We start from the raw sequence: 22543 nt of genomic DNA on the forward strand, positions 1-22543 counted from the left end.
ACCAATGAAAAAAGAAGAAGAAGAAGAATAGTAACTTTCACCATACATCAAAAAACTTGGGACCATCACAGTGTTGCAAGACTGGCCAAAAAGCATCTTCCTCTGAGGACTTGCCGAACTGAAAGGATAAGAACCAATCTATATTAACAAATTGCAAAACTGATCATAGAAGTATACATCTCACTATGAAAACTTCCCCATTTACCCAAACATCATCACACAATGTGTCCTCATTTTATGTAGGATCATTTTTTTACGTCTAATTGGAGTCCAAGGTTTGCAAAACTTGTTTAAACTACAGAATCAAAGTTGCTTGATACTACAACAAAGACAATGAATAGAACAGGGCAATCATTTTTTTATGCCGCCCGTAAATTTAAGCTTTGTTTCAGGTATATTTATTTCTGAGAAAAATGTATCCAATATTTTCCATTATTTTTGTTACGCACATAATGCAGAGTCCATAGACAAGTCACATATATTGTTTTGCTGCAAGAAGAACAATAAAAATTAAAAAAAATAATAATAATAATAATTGGGGCCCAAAACGTTTTCCAGGAACTTAATGTCTAAATGCAAAACCAAGTCTTCCTTTAGACAACCCAGCATTGAAAAGCATACAACGAGCTCTTTCTAAAAGAGTTCTATTCATGTGTTCTGCTACACCATTCTGTTATGGAGTCTTTCGAACTGTATGGTGTCTGACAATGCCTTTATTTCTGCAAAAATTGTCAAACTCTCCTGAGCAAAATTCTAAACCGTTATCTGTTCTGAGACGCTTGATTTTCTTTCTGGTTTGCTTTTCAATCATAGCCTTCCACTGCTTAAACTTAAAGAACACTTCTTGTTTTTGCTTCAAGATATAGATCCAGACTTTCCTAGAGAAGTCATCAAGGAAAGTCAACATATATTGAGAACCACCAAGAGAGGGAACTCTGGAAGAACCCCAAAGATCTGAATGAATATAATCAACAGTGCCCTTGGTCCTGTGAATAGCTGTACTGAACTTGAGTCTTTTCTGCTTGCCAAAGACACAATGCTCACAAAAGTCCAGCTTTCCCGTCTTCTGTCCACCTAGCAAACCTCGTTTACTCAATTCTATCAAACCCCTCTCACTCATATGCCCTAAACGCATATGCCATAGATGGGTAGTTTCTGAATCTTGATCAACTAAAGAAAATACTGAAGCAGCGCCTGTCACAGTACTGCTTTGTAAAAAATAAAGGCCTTTTCTCTGTTTTCCTTTAAGCATAGTAAGAACACCTTTAAAAACTCTCAAAACTCCACCTTCAGCTGAAAACTTGTAACCATTAGAGTTAAGAGTACCAAGAGAAATCAAATTCTTTTTCAAATCTGGAACATGTCGAACATCAGTTAAAGTTCTAACAATACCATCATACATCTTAATTTGGATTGTGCCTATGCCAACAGTCTTACAGGGATTGTCGTTCCCCATTAAGACAGTACCACCATTAACAGAACGGTCAGTAGAAAACCAGTCTCTATTGGGACACATATGATAGGAACAATCAGAATCAAGAACCCATTCACTGCTGGAGTGACAATCACTAATAGAAACTGAAAGAACATTTTCGACATCCGAGGAACTTTCCTCAGCAACCCCAGCAATATCAGAAGAATTACTAGTGGATTTATCCTTAGATTCATTTTTATCCTTTTTATCTTTCCTTTTATTTTTCAATTTTGGACAATTCTACTTAATGTGCCTTTTTTTGTGACAATAATAACATTCAGTATCTTTATGAGACCTAGATTTAGATCTCAATTTGCCCCTACTACCAAAAACCTTTTTCTCACTTCTTCCCCTCACAACCAGACCCTCGGCCTGTTCATCTCCATTATTTACAGACACATTTTTCCTCAACTCTTGAGAGTTCAGTGAAGATTTAACATTCTCCATACTAATGGTGTCTTTTCCATAGAGCAATGTAGAAACAAAATACTTATAGGAAGGTGGCAAAGAACACAACAAAATGAGGGATTGATCTTCTTCATCAATTTTAATATCAGTATTTTTCAAATCTATAATAATAGAATTGAAATTATCAACATGATCCTTAAGAGGCATACATTTCTTCATACGAAGGGTGTAGAGTCTCTGTTTCAGGTAAAGTCTGTTGGTGAGAGACTTCGTCATATACAGATTCTCCAATTTTAGCCACAACTTTGCTGTTGTGTCTTCATCAATAACTTCACGCAGCACCTCATCGGCTAGATTTAGGAGAATCGCACTGCGTGCCTTTTCATCGACCTCATCCTTGTCTTCATTGGACATAGTTTCTGGCAACTTGTCCTTCCCGAATAGCACCTTCTTTAGACCTTGCTAAGTCAGCAGGGCCTGCATCTTGATGCGCTAAAAACTGAAGTTAATCTTGCCATCAAATTTCTCAATCTCGTATCTAGTTGACATCTCAAAAAACTCCCCAAAAAATTTCTCGGTAAATAGTACCGTATTTGTGAACAGTACCCAAATAGTATGTGTGAATAGTACCGTATGTGATAACAGTATCTATACACAATACACGAACCGAGCTCTGATACCAATTTTGTAAAGTTTTTGACTTTTCAACTGTGGGGCCCACTTGAGTTATAAGGGTCATTGTAGACCGATTTAATTCCAAATTGTTTTCTCTCTCGGCAGCTCATATATCTCTCTCTCGCTGCTTCTGCTTTTTTCTTTTCTTTTTTCTTTTTCAACTTCAATTCTTGATTCCATCTTCATTACTTGCCGGATTTAGGTGCCGTTTGAGGCAAAACGACGAGTGTGACGAGCTCTACGTTCTAGTACCAGCAATTCCAGTTTTGCTACCTTCCTTGGAGCTCAAAATTTTAAACCCATTTCTAGGGTTTTGCCTATTTTGAGGTAGGGGCATCTTAATCCACTCTAGTCTTGTTCTATTGTGAATTTTACCTCCATGTTGTATTAAATATGCTTAATTTAGAGTTAATTATATCTATGATGGTATTAATGATGTCTAGAGGGTTTTCACGATCTTGAATATGGTTGGTTCATGTGCAAATTATATTTAGTTGTTGATTTCCTATGTTTACTATGTGCTAGCATGCTGAAATTGATGTATGAGAGTATGCTTATTTAAATTGCTCCAAATTTCCCAATTCATGATGTTGAGCTCATATATATATATACATGCACATGCTTAAATGTATTTTGTTGTATCTTAATGTATTAATAATTACTTGGGAGATGTTGAACATGTTAAATGTTTAATTTTATGATGGAAAATTTTAAATGCCATGACATTGAATGTATGGAACATATATACATGCACATACCATTGGGTTTGCATGAAATGGGAGAAATTGTTCTTGAAATAAATATGGGGAATTTCAGGGAAGTGTTTTTGATAAAATGGTTTTATGCGAAACCCGGTCGCTACGGGGTTACCAACGGGCCGGAGGTTAATATAGCCTAGAGGGGACTAGGGAGTCGCCCTAGCGTGATTGAGCTAGCTGGGCCCCATAATGACGCCGCGGGGTTACCAAGGGTCAGGGACACTAGCCAATCCTCCTTTCGTGTCGCGGCGGGGTTACCAAAGGGTGGGCTGTATTAACGTTTGAAAGTGATGATTTTGAGAATGAAAATGGGGAGTGTCATTGACATGCATTGCATGTCATTTCATTGCATTGCATTGTTTATACTTGGAATTGACTTGTATGTTGTATTTGATCCCCTACGTTGTATGATCCCTATCTCTCATTGGCCTATGCTTTGCTTGAATTCACAAGGATACAAGATTTGTGTCTTAAGTGTCACCTACTGAGCATATAGCTCACCCTACTATTTATACATTTTTTTTAGGTCTTGGAAAAGAACCGGTGGACGACAACCCACCCCAACTTTGAAAGTTGCTAGAGGAGCATTTTCCTTGTTATTTTGTAATAGACTACTCCTTTGTTCATCCCTCATTTTTGTAAAATTCCAAAGGTGTAATGATGTAAATTTCTTTTGAAGAACCATGATCATGTAATACACTTATGATACTTGATGACATATGGGATGCGAACTTGATGATATGTAACTTGTTGATGAATGGAAGGATAATCCTAGCTTGAAGCATTGTCTAGATTAGTAGGTTGTATCTTTATCTTTTGTTGCCGTGAATTCGGAATTTGAGCCATGATAGGTAAAAAATGAATTTAAACAGAGTATGGTAGGCCTATTTTTAGGGGAGGTTATGCCGAATTTTTTGTAAAATTCTTGGCATCAGCTAGGGTCGTTACAAATTTGTTACGAAATAAAGATCGAGTAAGAGTTTCTGAGAACAAGAGAAAAAAAATAACGACAAGAAAAATAAATAAAGCACAAGGACAAACGAGACAAGGATTTACGTGGTTCGGCTGTACCTACGTTCACGGAGAGAAGACAGAATAATATTTCACTATGGAAATAAAGAGATACAATGTTAAGTGCCTCACACCCAAAACTCAATTACACCCAAACTCTCCAACACTATACTTTTCTTTACTAAGCAAATTCACTCAATTGTTGGATTACTCAAACACCATGGGAGCAAGGCTATTTATAGCCAGAATGTCATCAAACTGTTTCTATACTTGGTGACCACGCATGGTAGCTTACTGATTACACTTCTTGGCTACCAAGAATAATGAAGTAATTGGTGATGCAAAATTGATGATGCAATGGCTGACATCAGAATTGAGCCACAAAAGTCAACAAATCCTAAACGGGGCGAGCACGGATATAAATATTTTTCAACGGGGCGGGGATGGATTATGAAATTTCAACCGTCACGGGTACGGGCGGGTATGGAGTTTTTATTAAATAAACGGGACGGGCACGGATTTAGGCAAACCAGCTTCAAACCTGTCCCGTTGCCATCCCTAAAAAATATAGCGTATTTTACCCTCCGTAGGCCACATTTTGCTACAAAAACTGTGTCTACCCACTGAGCCCATTAACAAGTGTTGGGTTGCCAATTTTTGATGTAAAAAGAGGGTCCTTCGCGTTTGGTAGTAAGGGTTAGGGTTTGGAGATATGGCAATTGCAACTCAACTTGAGGGTAGAAGGTGGAGAGTCTTAGGGGCATTCGACTTGAAAAGGCTGGACCAAGCCTTTTGCCATGGTTGGTGATGTCGATTAGGACGTCTAGATGGAGCTTAGAGGGGAGCATACCTTTGATTGCTAATTTTGTCTATTGGAAGACATGGTTACATATGGGAAACTTGTTGGAGGAGGAAATGCGTTACAGCGGCAAATGATTTGAACTCTAAGGTTCGGTAATGTGTAGAGGCAGTGAGGCTTCAAATTAGATATGACAGTTCAGAGTTTCAATAATGATGGTAAGTAAGGGCCTGTTTGGTGTTTGTTCTACCATGTTCTGTGTTGTTCACTACAGTGCTACAGTAGCCCATTTCAGAACATATGGTGTTTGGCCCGTCTTGTTATGTTCTCAACAGTAGTGGAACACTTTCAGAACACATCCACTATTTGGCCCAAAAGGTGGAACAACAATTTAGTGTTCTATGTTGTTCCAGGCCCATCTTTTTTGCTGTAGCGGAGATAATTTTTATTAGGGCAAATCATTTCAGCCTCCCAATCGCCTCCGTCTCTATTATCATTCTCAACTCTGGAACTTGTTCCCTTTCCCTCTCTGCAACTGCAAACACAAAATCTACAAGGATCAGAAGTTCAAAACCTGCCTCAATCTGTATTCTCGTTCTCAACTCTGGAACTTGCCCCCCCCCCCCCCCCCATCTCTCTCTCTCTCTCTCTCTCTCTGCAACTGCAAACTACAAAATCTACAAGAATCAGAAGTTCAAAATCTACAATTTTTTTGAACTCTGCAATTTAGATTGTGAGTATGGGTTTTGTTTTATTTTTTTTTAAGGCAAATCATTTTAGCCTCCCAAACGCCTCTATCTCTATTCTCGATCTCTCTCTCTCTGCAACTGCAAACTATTATGGGATTTGTTTTAATTTTTTTTAGGACAAATCATTTCAGCCTACCAAACACCTCCATCTCCATTCTCGCTCTCTCTCTCTCTCTGCAACGGCAAACTTGTATGGGATTTGTTTTAATTTTTTTTAGCGCAAATCATTTCAGCCTCCCAAACGCCTCCATCTCTATTCTCGCTCTCTCTCTGCAACTGCAAACTTGTATGGGTTTTGTTTTAATGTTTTTTAGGGCAAATCATTTCAGCCTCCCAAACACCTCCATCTCTATTCTCGTTCTCGACTCTGCAATATTTTTTTTAGGGCAAATCATTTCAGCCTCCCAATTGCCCTAGTCTCTCTCTCTCTCTCTCTCCAACTGCAATTCTGTGTGTATAGGTATTGTTTTAATTTTTTTTCTTCTAAATCAACTACTCAAGCTCTGTAATTCTTGTTTTGCAAACTAATCAAGCTTTGTAATTAATTTATTTTAATCATCAAAATAATAATAATAATAATTTTTATTCCAAAATTCTCACTCCAAATTTTCATCCCAAATATGTTTTGTTCCCATTCCAGAACACTACATCACAAAACACTTGTTCTGTTCTAGGCTAGAGCATTACACTACACTACACAACACCTCCCAAACGGACCCTAAGGGGGTAGTAAGAGCTAATTAATTTTGTATTTTTTGGGATTTGTAACCTTAAGTGCATTAAGGTAATTGACTATTTGGCTCGGGTAAAAAGGGGGTGTTCATTAAAATTTTTGGAACCTTTGCAATGGATCCCAAAAATTGGGGGCTTTGTTGACAACCTTCTTGGGAATGCGACATGGTGGTTACGTAATGGACGATGGATCTGAGTGAGAGAATGAGAGATTTTAATATCTTAATTTTAGGGTTTGAGTTTATTATGTAATCTATAAATATTTATGATGGCGGTAGTCGTAAATCGTTGTAAAGGGTCAAGCACCCTCAGAAAAATCGCATCAATAGAAATACTCTCTAAATCATGCTTTCTTAGAATAATTATATCTATGTTTTCTAGTTTAATTCAACTCCATTAGTTAATTATTCTAATTTAATTTAATTTATTTATTAGTTGTTTCCTTATCCTCTTCAATTTCCTTTTACAGTAGGTCTCTCGCTCTCTGTTATTTCCTTTCCTTGCAAAACTCGTTTCCAGCAACATTACTTTCTTTAATTTCTGTACACGCTTCCCTTTCAATTTCAACTCCAATTCATTCTCATTTACAATTTTAAAGTACTATTTTCTTAAGGCAATTAGAACCCATTCTAGAAAGTTAATGTTCTCTCCTTCCATAATCGCATGTCCAAATTATTTCACAAAAGAGACGTAAATTGATCGGATCTCTACAAATTGTACCAAGCCCATTAATTCTGGCACGCCTGTACTAGCAATTTTAAGGGTTAACAATTAGTTAAAAGCTAAAATCTGAAAAAGCCAATTTAAGGATTAACAGTTATTTAAAAGCCAAAATCTGAAGATATATATATATAAGGCGAAATGTGTCAGTGCCAGCCGGCACGAGAGAGATCTGTGCAGCAACTGATATATTTGAATCCAAGAACTGGCTGTAAATGCCATATAACTGCTTCTGGAGAAGATTGGTGATGACCGGCTTTTTCCCAGTCTTCTCGCCACTGTCCAGAAGGTCGTGAACTGCAGCAAGCTGTGCGCCAGAGAGCAGAGCTTGGAGGAGAGCTTCACTAAATCCTTCAGTCATATGGCATCAGAATCAACATCACTGGCTAAAGGATCGAAACTACTACAATAACTCCGACAAGAACACCATCACAAATGATTGACATTATATATCAAGCTAAACCAGGGAGGTATAAAGAAGAATACTTTGACCATGATGCAGCAATAGAATAACTAAATCTGAGAACCTAATGGCTTTTAAAAGTGCTTTTAAGCAGTTGAAAAGTAATTCCAGACCCGCTCTAAGAAACAAATGCCAAGAATATGCATTATGCAAGGATCACTGTCAAATTAAAAATATAAAGAAGAATACTTTGACCATGATGCAGCAATAGAATAACTAAATCTGAGAACCTAATGGCTTTTAAAAGTGCTTTTAAGCAGTTGAAAAGTAATTCCAGACCCGCTCTAAGAAACAAATGCCAAGAATATGCATTATGCAAGGATCACTGTCAAATTAAAAATATAAAATTTTGTTCTATGCTTAGGATTTGACTTATTCGTTAATGTTTTCTTAGCTTTATCAATTTGCACTTCAATTAATTAATTTTGCGTGGTTACGGTTTCCAATGCTACATAGGCATTAAGAATGGAAGTGTGATGAGCAACCCCAAGCACTATATAGCACAAAATTGGTGTCGTAGTCGAACTCGTACGCTCTGATTTAGTCTTTGCAATAATTAAATGTACATATTATTAGTCTTTGCATCAATAATATGCCTTCAGTTATTATGACACAGATTCGTAGATTGGAATAGCCTAATTACCAATAACTAGAGTTCGAAAACTATATTATTTGATAATGGAAATGGTTTTTTGATGGAATTATACATGACAATTTATTATTGCACACATGCTTGCACATCAACTCCTAAATAGAAGAAAACAACAAAGCAAGTCACAGAGCATTGCACTTGCCCGTGCTTGCACACTCACACAGATACACTCGAAACAAATAGATTAGAAGACCTTCTCACCAACAAGATTAATTTTTCACTAAGCCCTTCTTCTTCCCAAACGAGCCACTCCCAATGCAATCTTAAGAGCTATGCTTTCAATCATGTTCTCCAAGAACTGAAAGTAGACATGCCTCCATGACTTCTTTATCAATAAAGTACCAAAAACAACCCAAAATCCAACAACAAATCCGGGTCCCATGCTAATATAGAACCATGCCATGTCAAGATCATTTTCATTGTCATCGTCATCCAGACCTCCTCCACTAGGAGGAGACACATTAGATGTATCATCACCAGGGCACTTGGTTGGAAGAGGTAGTCCGCACAACAAAGGGTTACCTTCATAAATGGATGGATCATCGAGTGTTTGGAGCTGATATCCAGAGGGAATTTTTCCTACCAAGTTGTTGTAAGAAAGATTCAAATGAGCCAAAGATGTTAATGAAGAAAAACTTTGAGGAATCAGTCCCGATAGATTGTTGTCTGAAACATCTAAGGTTTCCAACCACCGCAGGTTTCCAATATTATCCGGGATGCATCCAGACAAATCATTCATTGAAAAATTTAAGGTACCAAGGGCAACAAGGCTTGTTATCTCTTCAGGAATTCCACCAACTAGGTTATTTGCTGAAAGATCAATGCTCTTGACATAGTGTATAGTCCCGCCATGATATTTGAGCTCTTGTCCTTTTGCCACAACCATCATTTGCTCCATGTTCTCTAGGTACTCAAAATCATCACCTAGTTTACCCAGAGCTAACAAATTACCCAAACAATGAGGAATAACTCCAGAAAGGTTGTTGCATGCAAGATCTAGGGTGTGAAGATTTGTGAGATTGCACCATTGTCAACCGAAGTATTTGTGCAGTGGCACGTTCTCCTATCCACAAAGGTAATTTTCCTGACAATTTGTTTCCTCCAAGATCAATCAATGTCAAATTGCACTTTTGCAAGGATGGAGGAATTTCCCCTTGTAGATGATTGTTGCTCAACATTAATACCTTAAGAGAACTCAACAAACCCAATGAGCTTGGAATGTTACCTGATAGATTATTGCTCGCTACATCCATGAAGATTAAATTTTGTGATTCATTCCAGCACTGAGGTATTTCTCCAGATAATTGATTAGTCCTGAGGATAAGATATTCCAAATCTTCCATTGTACAAATCGATGATGGAATTGTACCACTGAGACGATTCTCAAACATATAGAAAAGACGCAATCGCGGCATCAATTCAGCAATATTTGATGGAATCGGTCCCGCAAATGAGTTGTTGTTAATATAAAGCACAGAAACATTAGTGGACCATAATGGAAGGGAACCCTCAAAACGATTATTACTCAAATCCAAATAGTGTAGATTTGGATATGCTAAATGGATTGGTAGCTTCCCATTTATTTGGTTGCCAGATACATCCAAATAGGTGACTTTGGAAGATAACATGGAAAACCATTGCTCAGGTATGGTATCTATAATTCCAACATTTTTTAGTACCACATGAGCGAGATCACTTTGAACTTGAACCCATATTGGGAATCTAGGGCCCACTAAGCAATTTTTTAGCTCAAGATACTCTAGCCTGAAAGGGGGTATCCATTCGTATGTCACATTGAAAACCAAGGATGTGACATTGTCCGCTAATCTTATTGATAAATATTCTAATCTTGTGAGATTTATCAATTGAGCTTCTGTTACAACACTTTCCCATGAATTCCAATTGAGATTTAGTTTTATGAGATTTGAGAGTTGTCCAAAAGGAATGGATCCATTCATCTCATTTTCGGACATGTCCAATTCTTGCAAGTTTGACAAATTTCCAATCGATGTTGGAATTGAACCCCAGAAGGAGTTTTGAAAGAGGTACAAATGTTGAAGATTCTTAAATCTTCCTATTGAATCAGGCAGTTCCCCTCCAAAAGAGTTAGACCCTAAATTTAGTGATACTAGGCTATTGGTTGGACAGCCTGAGAATCCACCAAAAAACTCAACCACCCCACTGTTGAAATTGTTTGTAGAAAGGTCTAAAATTTTAAGTTTGCAAAGATTTTCAAAAAATCTTGGTATTTGACCTTTGAAATCATTGTCAGACAAATCAAGGTCTTCCAAAGACTCGAAGTTCACAAATTCTCTCGGACTGGCTCCATTGAAGTGATTTGTGCTGAGATGAAGTTCCGTGAGGATCGTAAGATTAGACAACCAGTTTGGTATTGAGGAGTTAAACACATTACCAGAGATATCAAGGACTGAAAGCAAAGTTAAGTTCACGAACGAGAGTGAGAGTGGAAGGCTCGGTAGAAAACACGAAGGCAAGTGTAACTCCACAAGGTTAGGAAGCATATTGATTGATTGTAGCCAATCAGTGTCATAGACTCCAATGTTTTCCATTTTAAGGTATTTCAAAGATGAGAGATGTGAGAGCCATTCCAAATTTGCAGTGAATATTGTATCAAAACCAAGATGAAGATATCTCAGGTTGGATAGATTTCCAAGATGAGGTGGAATCTCTCCCGAAAAGAATGAAGAAGAGAGATTGAGATATTTCAAGTGCTCAAACATACCCAAGAATTTAGGAATTTGAATTCCTTCAAAACAATTGACGCTCAAGTCCAAATAATTCAAATATTTCAACTGAAGCAAAGAAGAACTTATGTTACCTCTCAAAAGAGACCGTTGGTATTGTGATTCATAGGTCATCTTTTCATAGAACTGCAATGAATTATAATCCTCAACGCTGGGTATTGGAAATGAGTTTCTGAGGTCGAGCTTGACGACATGTCCGGATATGTTGTTGCATCTGACGCCACTCCATCGGCAGCAATCATCACCCTTCCAAGAAGAAAGTCTACCAGAAGGATCATTGAGACCATGTTTGAAGGTGACAAGTGCTTTCCTCTCCCTCTCAATGCACTTGGCAGATGATCCTAACAACCACACTAGAACAAAAACAACAAGACTAAGATAAGTACTATTGCTACCTATAGTGTTCTTGAAGATATGCAATGAGATTATGAGAGTATTCACAACACACACACACACATATATATATGTCTTTTATAAGAGGAGTCTTGAAGACTTGAAGTCATTGCAGAGAAGCTAGAAGCGGAAGGCAACGAAAGTGGCTCTCACTAAAGTCTACTACTACTATTCTTTAGTCTTCCGCTAAATTAAGACTTCCACACAGGAGCATTACACCAGTAACTATGAACTACCAAATCTGCCCTCACTTTTTACTAGGGATGGAACTTGGGCGGCTAAGAGGTTAGCCAACACCAAACTCAAGGTTCTAACTTCTAGCACCATAGTCGATACCAAGTCCAAATTTAGAGTAACCCATCATATCTTAATGTGTATTATACTGCACGGAAGTCATATTTTAGTTGAGCACACGCCACTCATCTTTGCATTTTTATTCTTTATTACTTTGTTTCCTTAACTAAAATTCAATTATTATAATTTTTTACTTTAAAATTTTAAAGCAAATGTGTGTAAGTTAGTTCAATATCTTGCTATAAATATTAAATCATCTATAAAACTTATAACATTTATATATATATATATACACACACACTTGTATATACTTTTCTTATATTTCAGGTTCATAGGTTAGAAAAATCTAATCCCAAATTCCACTCAAAATAAATTCAGATTTTAATAACGTTTAAACCCAATCCCGACCATGTCCCATGGTCTTAACAACATTTTTCACACCAATAAAATTTTCTAGCGAGAATCGAGTTGCTTGGGATAGGTCCACCCAAATCCCAGCCGTACTTTTTATGGTATTACTTAGTAATTTTCCTTTTTTTTTTTTTTTTTTTTTCTTCTTGTTGAAATTATTTTCGAGTTTTTTTATTTTATACATTATACATTTATGTATATATATAATGAAATTAGTAATTCCTACTTTTTGGGAAGATATAAATAGTACGCTGTGCCAACAGCTATTGGACTGATCTCCAAGTCCACAAGAGAGTCAACTGCCATGTCGATAAGTCACAAAACAAAGTCTCATTATCACACATTCGCAGGCCACATTCATCGTATGTGTTACGCCAGTGGTGTATGGAGCTTAGGAAGACTTGACAAAGTCAGAAAGTCTTCATATGGTGGCCCCACAACACAACTCCTAGAATTAAATGGACCCACCAAGTTAAATTTTTTTTTGTTGTTTTTTTCTTCTCCTTTTTTCTCAATTCCACAACAGGGACATGTGCATCAATTATGCTATCTTTAGAGCATCTCCTCTTTTAAAAAAAATTTTGTAAAATATATATATAATGTGTAATAAGAATTTATTTCTATTACTATGTTAAGCTACATGGTTGTCTCGTAAATGTATAAAATTGTTATGTATTTTACACAACTCCTTGACACAGTCACATTAACATATTTTTTCTCCCCTCCCTCTTTCTCATTCCATTGACAAATCAATCATATATGCTAAGTAGGTTTATAAAAGTTATGTGACGTCTTGAGCATGCATGACATATAGGTGGTTGTTATTAGTAGATATATATATATATATATATATATATATATACACAGAAGAAATAGAATAATGGCTGGAACTAAAAATAATTAGTCCAAAATTTTTGTGTAAATCTATTATGACATATCAGATTTACAAATATATATATATATATATATAAACAACCATGACAACCATTAGAGCATATCCAACAGTGTGTTAAAAAGACTTTTTTTTTGGTGTAAAATGTACACAATATGTAAAAAAAAAATTTATCTTCAATAGTATGTTAAGATACATTAACACCTCGTTAATGTGTAAAATTATTGTGTATTTTATTCAACCCTTTTACACATCCACGTTAACATATTTTTTTCTCTTCCCTCTTTCTCATTCCATTCACGAATCAATCGTTTATTAAAGTAAATTTGTAAAAGTTATTGGGTCTAAACATGACACTTGATTGGTTACTATTAGTAGATATATTTTTACACCAAATATATAAAACAAGAGTTGTAGTTAAAAAAAATTAGTCCAAGTTTTTTTTTTATATAAATTTATTATAACAAATTAGATTTATTTAAAACAAAATAATAATAATAATAATAATAAATAAATAAATAAAATAAAATAAAAGTAATTTAGATGGAGATGCTTTTGGAAATGCAATCAAATTAACTTTAACAATGATCTAACTAAAATTACTTATATTATTTGTTTATAATTAACCCTGGTTGTGAAATTCATTAAATTATGCGACGCAATTTTTCTGAAATTTAAAATTTTATTTTGGTGAATAAATTATAATATATTATATTTATATATTATTATATCTATACATAACTAAATATATTATGCAAGGCAATTTCTATACACGTTTTTTTCACTTCGTTTTAGAAGATGTACCAACGTTAAATTACACTGTACTAATTTATATCAACTCTTATATCAATCTTTTCAAATTGATTTTTATTTTTTTTTCAATTCTATGTACTGCACTATTTTTTCAATGGTAGTTATATGTCGGACAAGGAATTAGTACAAATTTGTTACTCCTTGTCTCAAAATAAATGTGAATTTTTTTATTTTTTTGTGTCCCAAATAAATGTCTTGAAAAGTCAAAGTATTAATTTTTTTTTTTTTTTTCATAACATTATCAATTTAACTTTCTTGCATTAATCACTATATGAATAAATTTGTCAATTCATTCACTATTAATAAAATAAAATACTAAAATTTATCAGTAAAGTAATACTAAAATATTTATTTTGAGACAAGAAAAAATATAAATTTAAAAATTTAATTTGAGAGAGTAATAAATAAAAAGAAAGTTTTCAAAATAAATAAATAATATTCATTAGTAAGTGTCTCATGTGTCAACGTAGTAGACCCTCTCCGCACTCATAGGGTCTTAGACGACGAGGTAGTGAGAAAGACGATGTTTTTATTCTGTTCATGATCCACACGCCACACTTAATGGAATTGATTTATTCCTTCCCTCCTAAATTCGACAAGACAACATTAACTGAGGTTCCAAAAACACAACCAAAAAAAACTTCAATTGTGTTGTCCTTATCGATTAAATTAAACCTTTTTTTTTTATTTTTTTTTTTTTAACCTGACAAACACAGAGGGGCAGCAAAAGCACATCAAGACATACAATCCGTAGCTGCTAACCACATCCTTTGGTATATGACTTCTAGACAAAGCTACAAGAGCATGGGCAACCTCATTGTCATGCCTATAAACATGACTAAGAAAAGATAAAGAAAAGCTTCGAAGTGCCACTTGAACATCAAAAGAGATCACATGAATTTTCATACGCCCAAGATAACACCAGACACAGCCTTGACCATAACAAGAGAGTCACATTCAAACCAAACATGATCAAAAGAAAAAGACAAAGCCCATAAAACTGTTTTACGAAGACAGATTGTAACGACCCGAACCCGTGGGTCCGAATCGTTAACCGGGTCCTTACCGGAACCCGATGTCACTTAAGTCAACACTTCAAGTCTAGTATCAAAAACATCATTCTTAGGTCATATCTATGCTTCACAAGGCTCTATGCAACTTCCCAAGATTCTAGATGGATATCACTGAAGAAAAGAACAAAGAAACAAGCATTTCAGTTGGCCGGTTATGAGTTCAACAGTGAACTGGGTTTCAGCTGCTGAAATGCTGTAATTGTGAAAATGAAGAAAGGCTTTGGTAGGGACCTTGAAATTCATCCAAACCTGTCCCATCACACTTTTTTAAATAAATAAAAAAAAGATACTACATTGTCTTTAAATTTAATTCAATTTACAATGAAATGCTATCAAGGATTCAAAGTTACATTACAAGCCCATATTTTACAACTTGTACATCCCAAAATGATATTTTTACAAAGAAACGGATTTAAAATACAAAGGGTACAAAACATTCTTCTAAGTGTCCCTCGTGCTTATGGTGGATGGTCATCCGCCACCTTCTTCCCGTGACCTGAAAAATGTTAATATAATGGGGTGAGCATAAAGCTCAGTAGGGAGTGCCTAAAACGCACCCCTTAACGATCCCGTGAATCCAACCAAAGAACAGCACATTGAAGAGGGGTCGTATTTATTTTGGTGAAAAAATATATCATCACACATCTTTATATACATGTCCATACACAATGAGTGTAATGCCATGCAAATAATGTCACTTCCCATTCCCAAACCTTTTCCCAAAAACAGATTTCTTTCCTTCTCAAAACACCCTCCTTTCTTTTCCCTTTCCAAAACACTTTCCTTTCCTTTTCTCACCCCATGCTAATGCATGAATATATATATATATATATATATATAATTTGATGTGGTGAAAGCTTCCAAACCTAAACAGAGTGAAGGCGCAGAAAAAGCAAATGCTCAATAGATTCCTCATCCAAGCCACAATGAGGGCACACAACCTCAACAGTAAGGCCATGACCAAGGAGACATTTTCGAACTGGAAGAGCCAACTTACAACACCTCCACAGGAAATGCTTAATCTTGGGCTGGATTTTGCAAGACCAAAGACTATCCCACAACAACTGAACAACAGGATCTGAAGTAGAGATCTCCAGAGACCTACTTCCACTACACAATAAATGATAAGCCAAATGATACTCAAATTTCACAAAGAACATACCATTAGTCTCTAAATTCCAACCCAACACACCTTTTTTAAAGAATAAACTAAAGCTACATTGAAGAATAGAGGCAACAATGTCCAATGGAAACAACTGTTGAATCAATCCCACATTCCATCCTTGGTTGGAATGATCAATCAAGTCAGCCACAAACTGGGGAGCCACAGAAGTAACTAGTAACGGAAGCGAATGAGACATACCAGGAATCCAACAGTCCTCCCATATATGAATAGACCTCCCATCTCCCACAATCCATCGAGAACTGGCCACAATAAGAGATTGAGTAGATCATATACTCCGCCAGGCCCATGAAGGATTAGATCACAATCAGGCGTCCAAAAAGGAACAATAGCGAAAATATTTGGCTTTAAACAACTTAAAAGCCAATCCATTTTGTAGAACCTAAAAGTTCCAACCCTGTTTAGCCAACAATGCCGTATTAAATGCTTAAAGCTACAAAATCCCAGCCCCCCTTCCACTTTCAACGCACATAAAAACTCCCAGGCAACCCAATTAATACTGGGAGAACCATCCGGTTTACCCCACCAGAATCGCCGGACATGCTTCAGAATGAAATTCCATAGTTTCCGTGGCAACTTAAAGCAAGACATCACATTTGTTGGTAAAGCCCCCAGCACTACCTTGATTAAGACCTCCTTGCCAACGGATTCAGTAAGAGGGATTTCCAATACGTCTACCTTGATTAAGACCTCCTTGCCAGCGGGATTCAGTAAGAGGGATTTCCAATACGTTAATCTATCAGCAACCCGTTGAACAATGTAATGAAAAACATCCCATTTGGATCGACCAATAATTGCTGGCATACCAAAGTACTTAGCACAAAATCCTTCCTCTTGAATCTCCAACAACTGGCTTATCCTGGACTTTGAGAATCATATATTGTCAGGTTAATGGTATATTAATAAAATAAAATATATATAGGCCAGAAAGAAGTAGTTTGTACAAGCCCAGTCCTTAAAAAAACCCTCATTGCGGTCGAGCCACCCTGACTACCCGGGTGGTGTGGCTCACCAGGACGCCTTTTGGGCCGGGCGCTTAGCGTGGCACCGGATCAAGGATTGAATCTGGCTATAATTAATACCAACTATAACGGGTGAGCTTAAGTTGTTGGGTAGTATTGTATACCGACTCATTTATACCCCTTTCAGTTAGAATGATTACAAGTTAGTTGAACCAGTTTAACTTTTTCGTAAATCAATTGGACATAATAACTCTAATGGATTAGTTCAACTTTTTCTTGAACCAATTGGACATGATAACCCGATCGCACCAGTTCAAAGGTTTTTTGGAACGAGTTCATCTGTGTTAGGAATTTGCTGAAAATTAGTTTCCAAGTTGATTCTTGTGATTATTTCTCGTTATTTTTGGGTTTCTACCGCAACAACTGGCATCACATCATTCCGTTATTTTGTGTTTTTTTCCACAACAAGCCTAACCCAACCAAAAGAGCCCATGAGACATGGATCCTAACTGAATCTCTTTGAGGTCACAAATCTGATGACAAGAAAGGGAGCAGAAGATGATGTCTCGCTCTAACTGGCCAATCAAGAGGCCTTAGCGGTGGTCGGAGAACACAGGCTGATAGATCCCATTCACTGATTATGTGGCGAGCAGCAGGAGTGTGATCAAAAGAGCAAGACATTAGCTTGAGTCTCATTGTGCTGAGTGTTCGATACAGCAGGGAGTTTGCACAGATGCGATTTTTTTTAAGACCCTGCGATTGCGCTCTGACCAGACATTGTAAACCGGAGAAGCGAAAGCAAGGCGAGAGACAGTGGCTCTGTAATTGCTTGATTTCCCCTTCCAATGGTGGGATCCCCAAGCAACCAACTCGTTCTAGGAAGAGGGAAGAATATGAAACTCATGTCATGTTTGGATAAATCTCCAAATGGGAGAGAGAAACGGATAAGAAAGAAGATATGGTTGCGTGATTCTGGTTCAAGGCTACAAAAGCAGCATATATTTGGAGTGTTTAGGAATGAGGTGCAACCACGATCCAGGTAATAATACGTTTCTGCAAGAACTTCTAACCGAAATACCACTTCTGAGTTCTGAATCACTAACCACTTGAGAATTACGCTTTTTTTTTTTTTTTTAAGTGAAATTCGTCCCTTTACTATAAAGCCAGTGCAACAAGGGTTATGACTTTCACGATACAAGGAGTTTGTTGTTATAATTTAACGTTGCACAACACATTACAACCTAGAACACTTGTAACACAGTCTATGATCGATAGAGAATACCCAGGAAAGAAAAGTAGGAATAAAAAATAATATTTTAGAGAGAGAATAAATCAATATTTCTTTTTTTTTTTTTTTTTTTGTGTGTCAAAACACCTTGTCAATTTAAAATTACCATAAGCATATTACTTTCTGAGAAGTTATTCGTTTATAAGAAAACACCATTTTTGAATTTAAATATAACAAAACATTAATTCACAAATTAATTTGAAAATATATTATAAATATTTCCAACACAAACTGTGTGTTTCAATTTTAATTATCAAGGTTAAGTAAGATTTGAATTCGAAACTTTTGCCTCCAATACCATGTTAACCGCAATTTACTCTACAAACTTAACTTATTATAAGATGTAACTTTAATATTTAAATTTTAAAATACTCGAAACAATCCAAGATGAAATTTGAACTTGCATCTAGATTTGGAATATTGTCCAATATAACATGGGAGATAACCTAAGGAGAAAGGAACATACCATGGCATAGATTCTAGGTCTTGAAGCTACAATTCATTAAGATTTTGAAATCATTGTTGATAGCTCTATTTTGTGATTGACTCCTCCTTTAGCTTTATTATATCAAGTTTTGGAGTGCCTCGTCAGAAATTTTGGGGGGTGGGGGGAATGGGAAAAAGTGCAACTATAATGAGTAGAGATGCAGACTTATATGATTTTGAAATCACTGTTGATAGCTTTACTATATCAATTTTACTATATCAATTTTTGTGATTGACTCCTCCTTTAGCTTTACTATATCAATTTTTGGAGTGCCTCGTCAGAAATTTTGGGGGGTGGGGGGAATGAGAAAGAGTGCAACTATAATGAGTAGAGATGAAGACTTGTATACTTATATGAAAAAAAAAAAAAAACATAGAGGAGTGATAAGATAGAACGAATCAAATTTTCATAAACAATTTTTTGATTTTTTAAAAATTCAACTTTTTAAAATAAAATATATATATTTGACACACCTGCAAATTAAGGAGAGGGAAGATTCAAATACTGACATATCCGCTTGAGAGATGGTCGAATGCTCTATCAATTAGGTCACTAAATAATACCCTAACTCATTTATAGTTAAGAAAGCTAGGAATGTTATACATAATCGAGAGAGTCCTCCGTACGAACACACCGGGCCAATTAGTAAGCTAGAGTTTGCAAAACTACGAATTGAAAAAGGAAATGGTAACGTGATGAATATATTCCATGACGATGTATTTTTGCACACATTACACATCATCTCCAAAATATAAGAAATCGCAAAGCAAATCACAAAGCACTACAGTACTTGCCAGTGCGTACATACTTAGGCTTACACAGATATACCGAAATTAAATAGACCGTATATATTATCATCAACAAGATTAAATTTTCACCCAGCCCATTTTCTTCGCAAACGAGCCACGCCCAATGCAATCATAAGAGCTATCTTTTCAAAACAAATCTCCAAGAACTGAAAGTAGGCACGCCTCCATGACTTCTTTATCAACAAAGTACCGAAAACAACCCAAAATCCAACAATAAATCCAGGTCCCATGCTAATATAAAACCATGCCATGTCAAGATCATTTTTAGCATCGTTGTCATCCAAACCTTCTCCACTGGGGAGAGGCACATTGGATGTATCATCACCTCCGCACTTGGTTGGAAGAGGAAACCCGCACAGTAAAGGGTTACCTTCATAAATAGACGAATCATCGAGTGTCTGGAGTTGATTTCCAATTGGAATTTTTCCTACCAAGTTGGTTTGAGAAAAGTTCAAGTGAGACAAAAAGGTTAGTGAAGATAAACTTTGAGGAATTGGTCCCCAGAGATTGTTATTGGAGAAATCCAAAGTTTCCAAATACCGTAAATTTCCAATGTTCTCTGGTATGCGTCCAAACAAATGATTTATTGAAAAATTTAAAGTTCCAAGTGCAACTAGACTTGTTATCTCTTGAGGGATTTCACCAACTAAACTATTTGCTGATAGATCAATGTTCTTCACATATTTGATACCTCTACCATATTTGAGTTCTCTTCCTTTCGCCACCAAAGTAACTTGCTGATCCTCGTAAGCGAATGAAGTGCTATTACCATCTGCCATAGCAGATACATTCCCCAAACAATTGGGAATGATCCCAGAAATATTATTGTGGGAAAGATCCAGGATGTGAAGATCCTTAAGATTACACCATTGTCGAGGAATGTTTCCCCTAAACGAGTTAGATCTTAGGCCTAGTATTTGAAGAGATGTTGTATTTTGTCCAATCCACAATGGTAGTTCACCTGATAATTTGTTTTCCCCAAGGTCAATGCCCAATAGGCTAGAGCAGTTTTGCAAAGATCTAGGAATTTCCCCATCTAGATTATTGCTACTCAACAATAATGTGTCAAGAGAACTTAGGGAACCAACTGAGCTCGGAATATTACCTGGAAGACTATTGTTCGCAACATCCAAATACCGTAAATTTTGCAATTTGTTCCAACATTGAGGGAGTTTCCCAGATAATTGATTGCTTCTAAGGACAATTGAATTCAAACTCTCCATTGTACATATTGACGATGGAATTGTACCATTGAGACGGTTCTCAAACAAAAGCAACTCTATCAATTTTGGCATCAATTCACCAATATTTGATGGAATTGATCCCGAAAATGAGTTGTTGTGAAGACAAAGCGTTGATGCATTAGTGAACCATAATGGAAGGGAACCCTCAAAACAGTTATTACTCAAGTCGATAACATCTAGTTTTGGATATTCTAAATGGATGGGTAGCTTCCCTTTTATTTGGTTGCTAGACAGATCCAAATACACTCGAGAAGATAACTTGGAAAACCATTCCTCGGCTATGGTATCTACAATTCCAACATTTAGAAGTGACACAGAAGTGAGTTCATCTTGAACTTGAAGCCACACGGAAAATTGAGGCCCCACCAGACAGTTTTCCAGTCGAAGAAATTTGAGCTTGAATGGGGGTACCCATTTGTATGTCACGTTGAAAACGAAGGACATGACTTCATCTGTTGTTATTTTTAAAGATGCTAACCTCGTGAGATTCATCAACTGAACTTCTGTTACAACACCTTTCCATGAATTCTCTTCGAGATTTAGGCTTATGAGTTTTGAGAGCTGTCCAAAACTTTCAGGAACGGTTCCATTCATTTTATTGACAGAAAGGTCCAATTCTTGTAAGGATGACAAATTTCCAATCGATTTCGGAATTGAACCCCAAAAAGAGTTTTGAGAGAGGTACAAATGTTGAAGATTCTCAAGTATTCCTATTGAATCGGGCAATTCCCCTTCAAAAGAGTTAAATTCTAAATTCAGTGACACTAGGCTATTGGTTGGACAGCCTAAGAATCCACCAAAAAACTCAACCACCTCACTTTTGAATTCGTTTTGAGAAAGGTCTAAAACTTTAAACTTGCAAAGATTCCCCAAAAACATTGGTATCTGACCTTCAAAAACATTATTTGACAAATCAAGGGATTCCAAAGACTTCAAGTTTGCGAATTCACTCGGAATGGCTCCATGGAAGTAGTTGAGGCTGAGATCAAGTTCGGTGAGGCTTGTGAGATTGGACAACCATTTGGGTATCGAGGAATTAAACCCATTACCAGAGATATCAAGGACTGAAAGCGAAGTTAAGTTAACGAATGGGAGCGAAAGTGAAAGCGGGAGTGGAAAGCTCGGTACAGAAAACCCACGCAAGTGTAACTTGACGAGGTTAGGAAGCATGTTAATTGATTGCAGCCAATTAACGTCATTGACTTGCACATATCCCATGTCAAGGTCCTTCAAAGAAGAGAGACCTGACAGCCATTCCAAATTTGCAGTGGCTAGGTCAGTTTTGCCCACTAAGCCCAACAATATTACATCACTACCAAGATGAAGGTAATTCAAGCTAGATAGGTTCCCAAGATGAGGTGGAATCTCTCCAACAAACAATGAAGAAGAGAGATTGAGATATCTCAAGTTCTCAAACATACCCAAGAATTTAGGAATTTGAATTCCTTCGAATTGATTGAAACTAAGGTCCAAATAATTCAAATATTT

General features: G+C 36.4%; 2 protein-coding genes across 2 annotated transcripts; both read right to left on the reverse strand.

The window, feature by feature from the left end:
- Positions 1-8661: 8661 nt before the first annotated feature.
- LOC132303539 (receptor-like protein EIX2) lies at positions 8662-9339 on the reverse strand. The gene has a single exon (XM_059800841.1). It carries the CDS (start codon positions 9337-9339, stop codon positions 8662-8664), a length of 678 nt encoding a protein of 225 aa, XP_059656824.1.
- A 49-nt stretch (positions 9340-9388) lies between these two features.
- Positions 9389-11960, reverse strand: LOC132276423 (receptor-like protein EIX1). Its single transcript, XM_059777839.1, has 2 exons — positions 11915-11960; positions 9389-11559 (listed from the first exon to the last, which is right to left on the reverse strand). The coding sequence occupies exons 1-2, from the start codon at positions 11958-11960 to the stop codon at positions 9389-9391; spliced, it is 2217 nt and encodes a 738-aa protein (XP_059633822.1).
- Between the last annotated feature and the right edge of the window lie 10583 nt (positions 11961-22543).

Source organism: Cornus florida, unplaced genomic scaffold, assembly GCF_030987335.1.
Source record: "Cornus florida cultivar Cherokee Brave unplaced genomic scaffold, ASM3098733v1 CherokeeBrave_3.0.0_Hap2_Chr01, whole genome shotgun sequence".
Lineage (NCBI taxonomy): Eukaryota > Viridiplantae > Streptophyta > Magnoliopsida > Cornales > Cornaceae > Cornus > Cornus florida.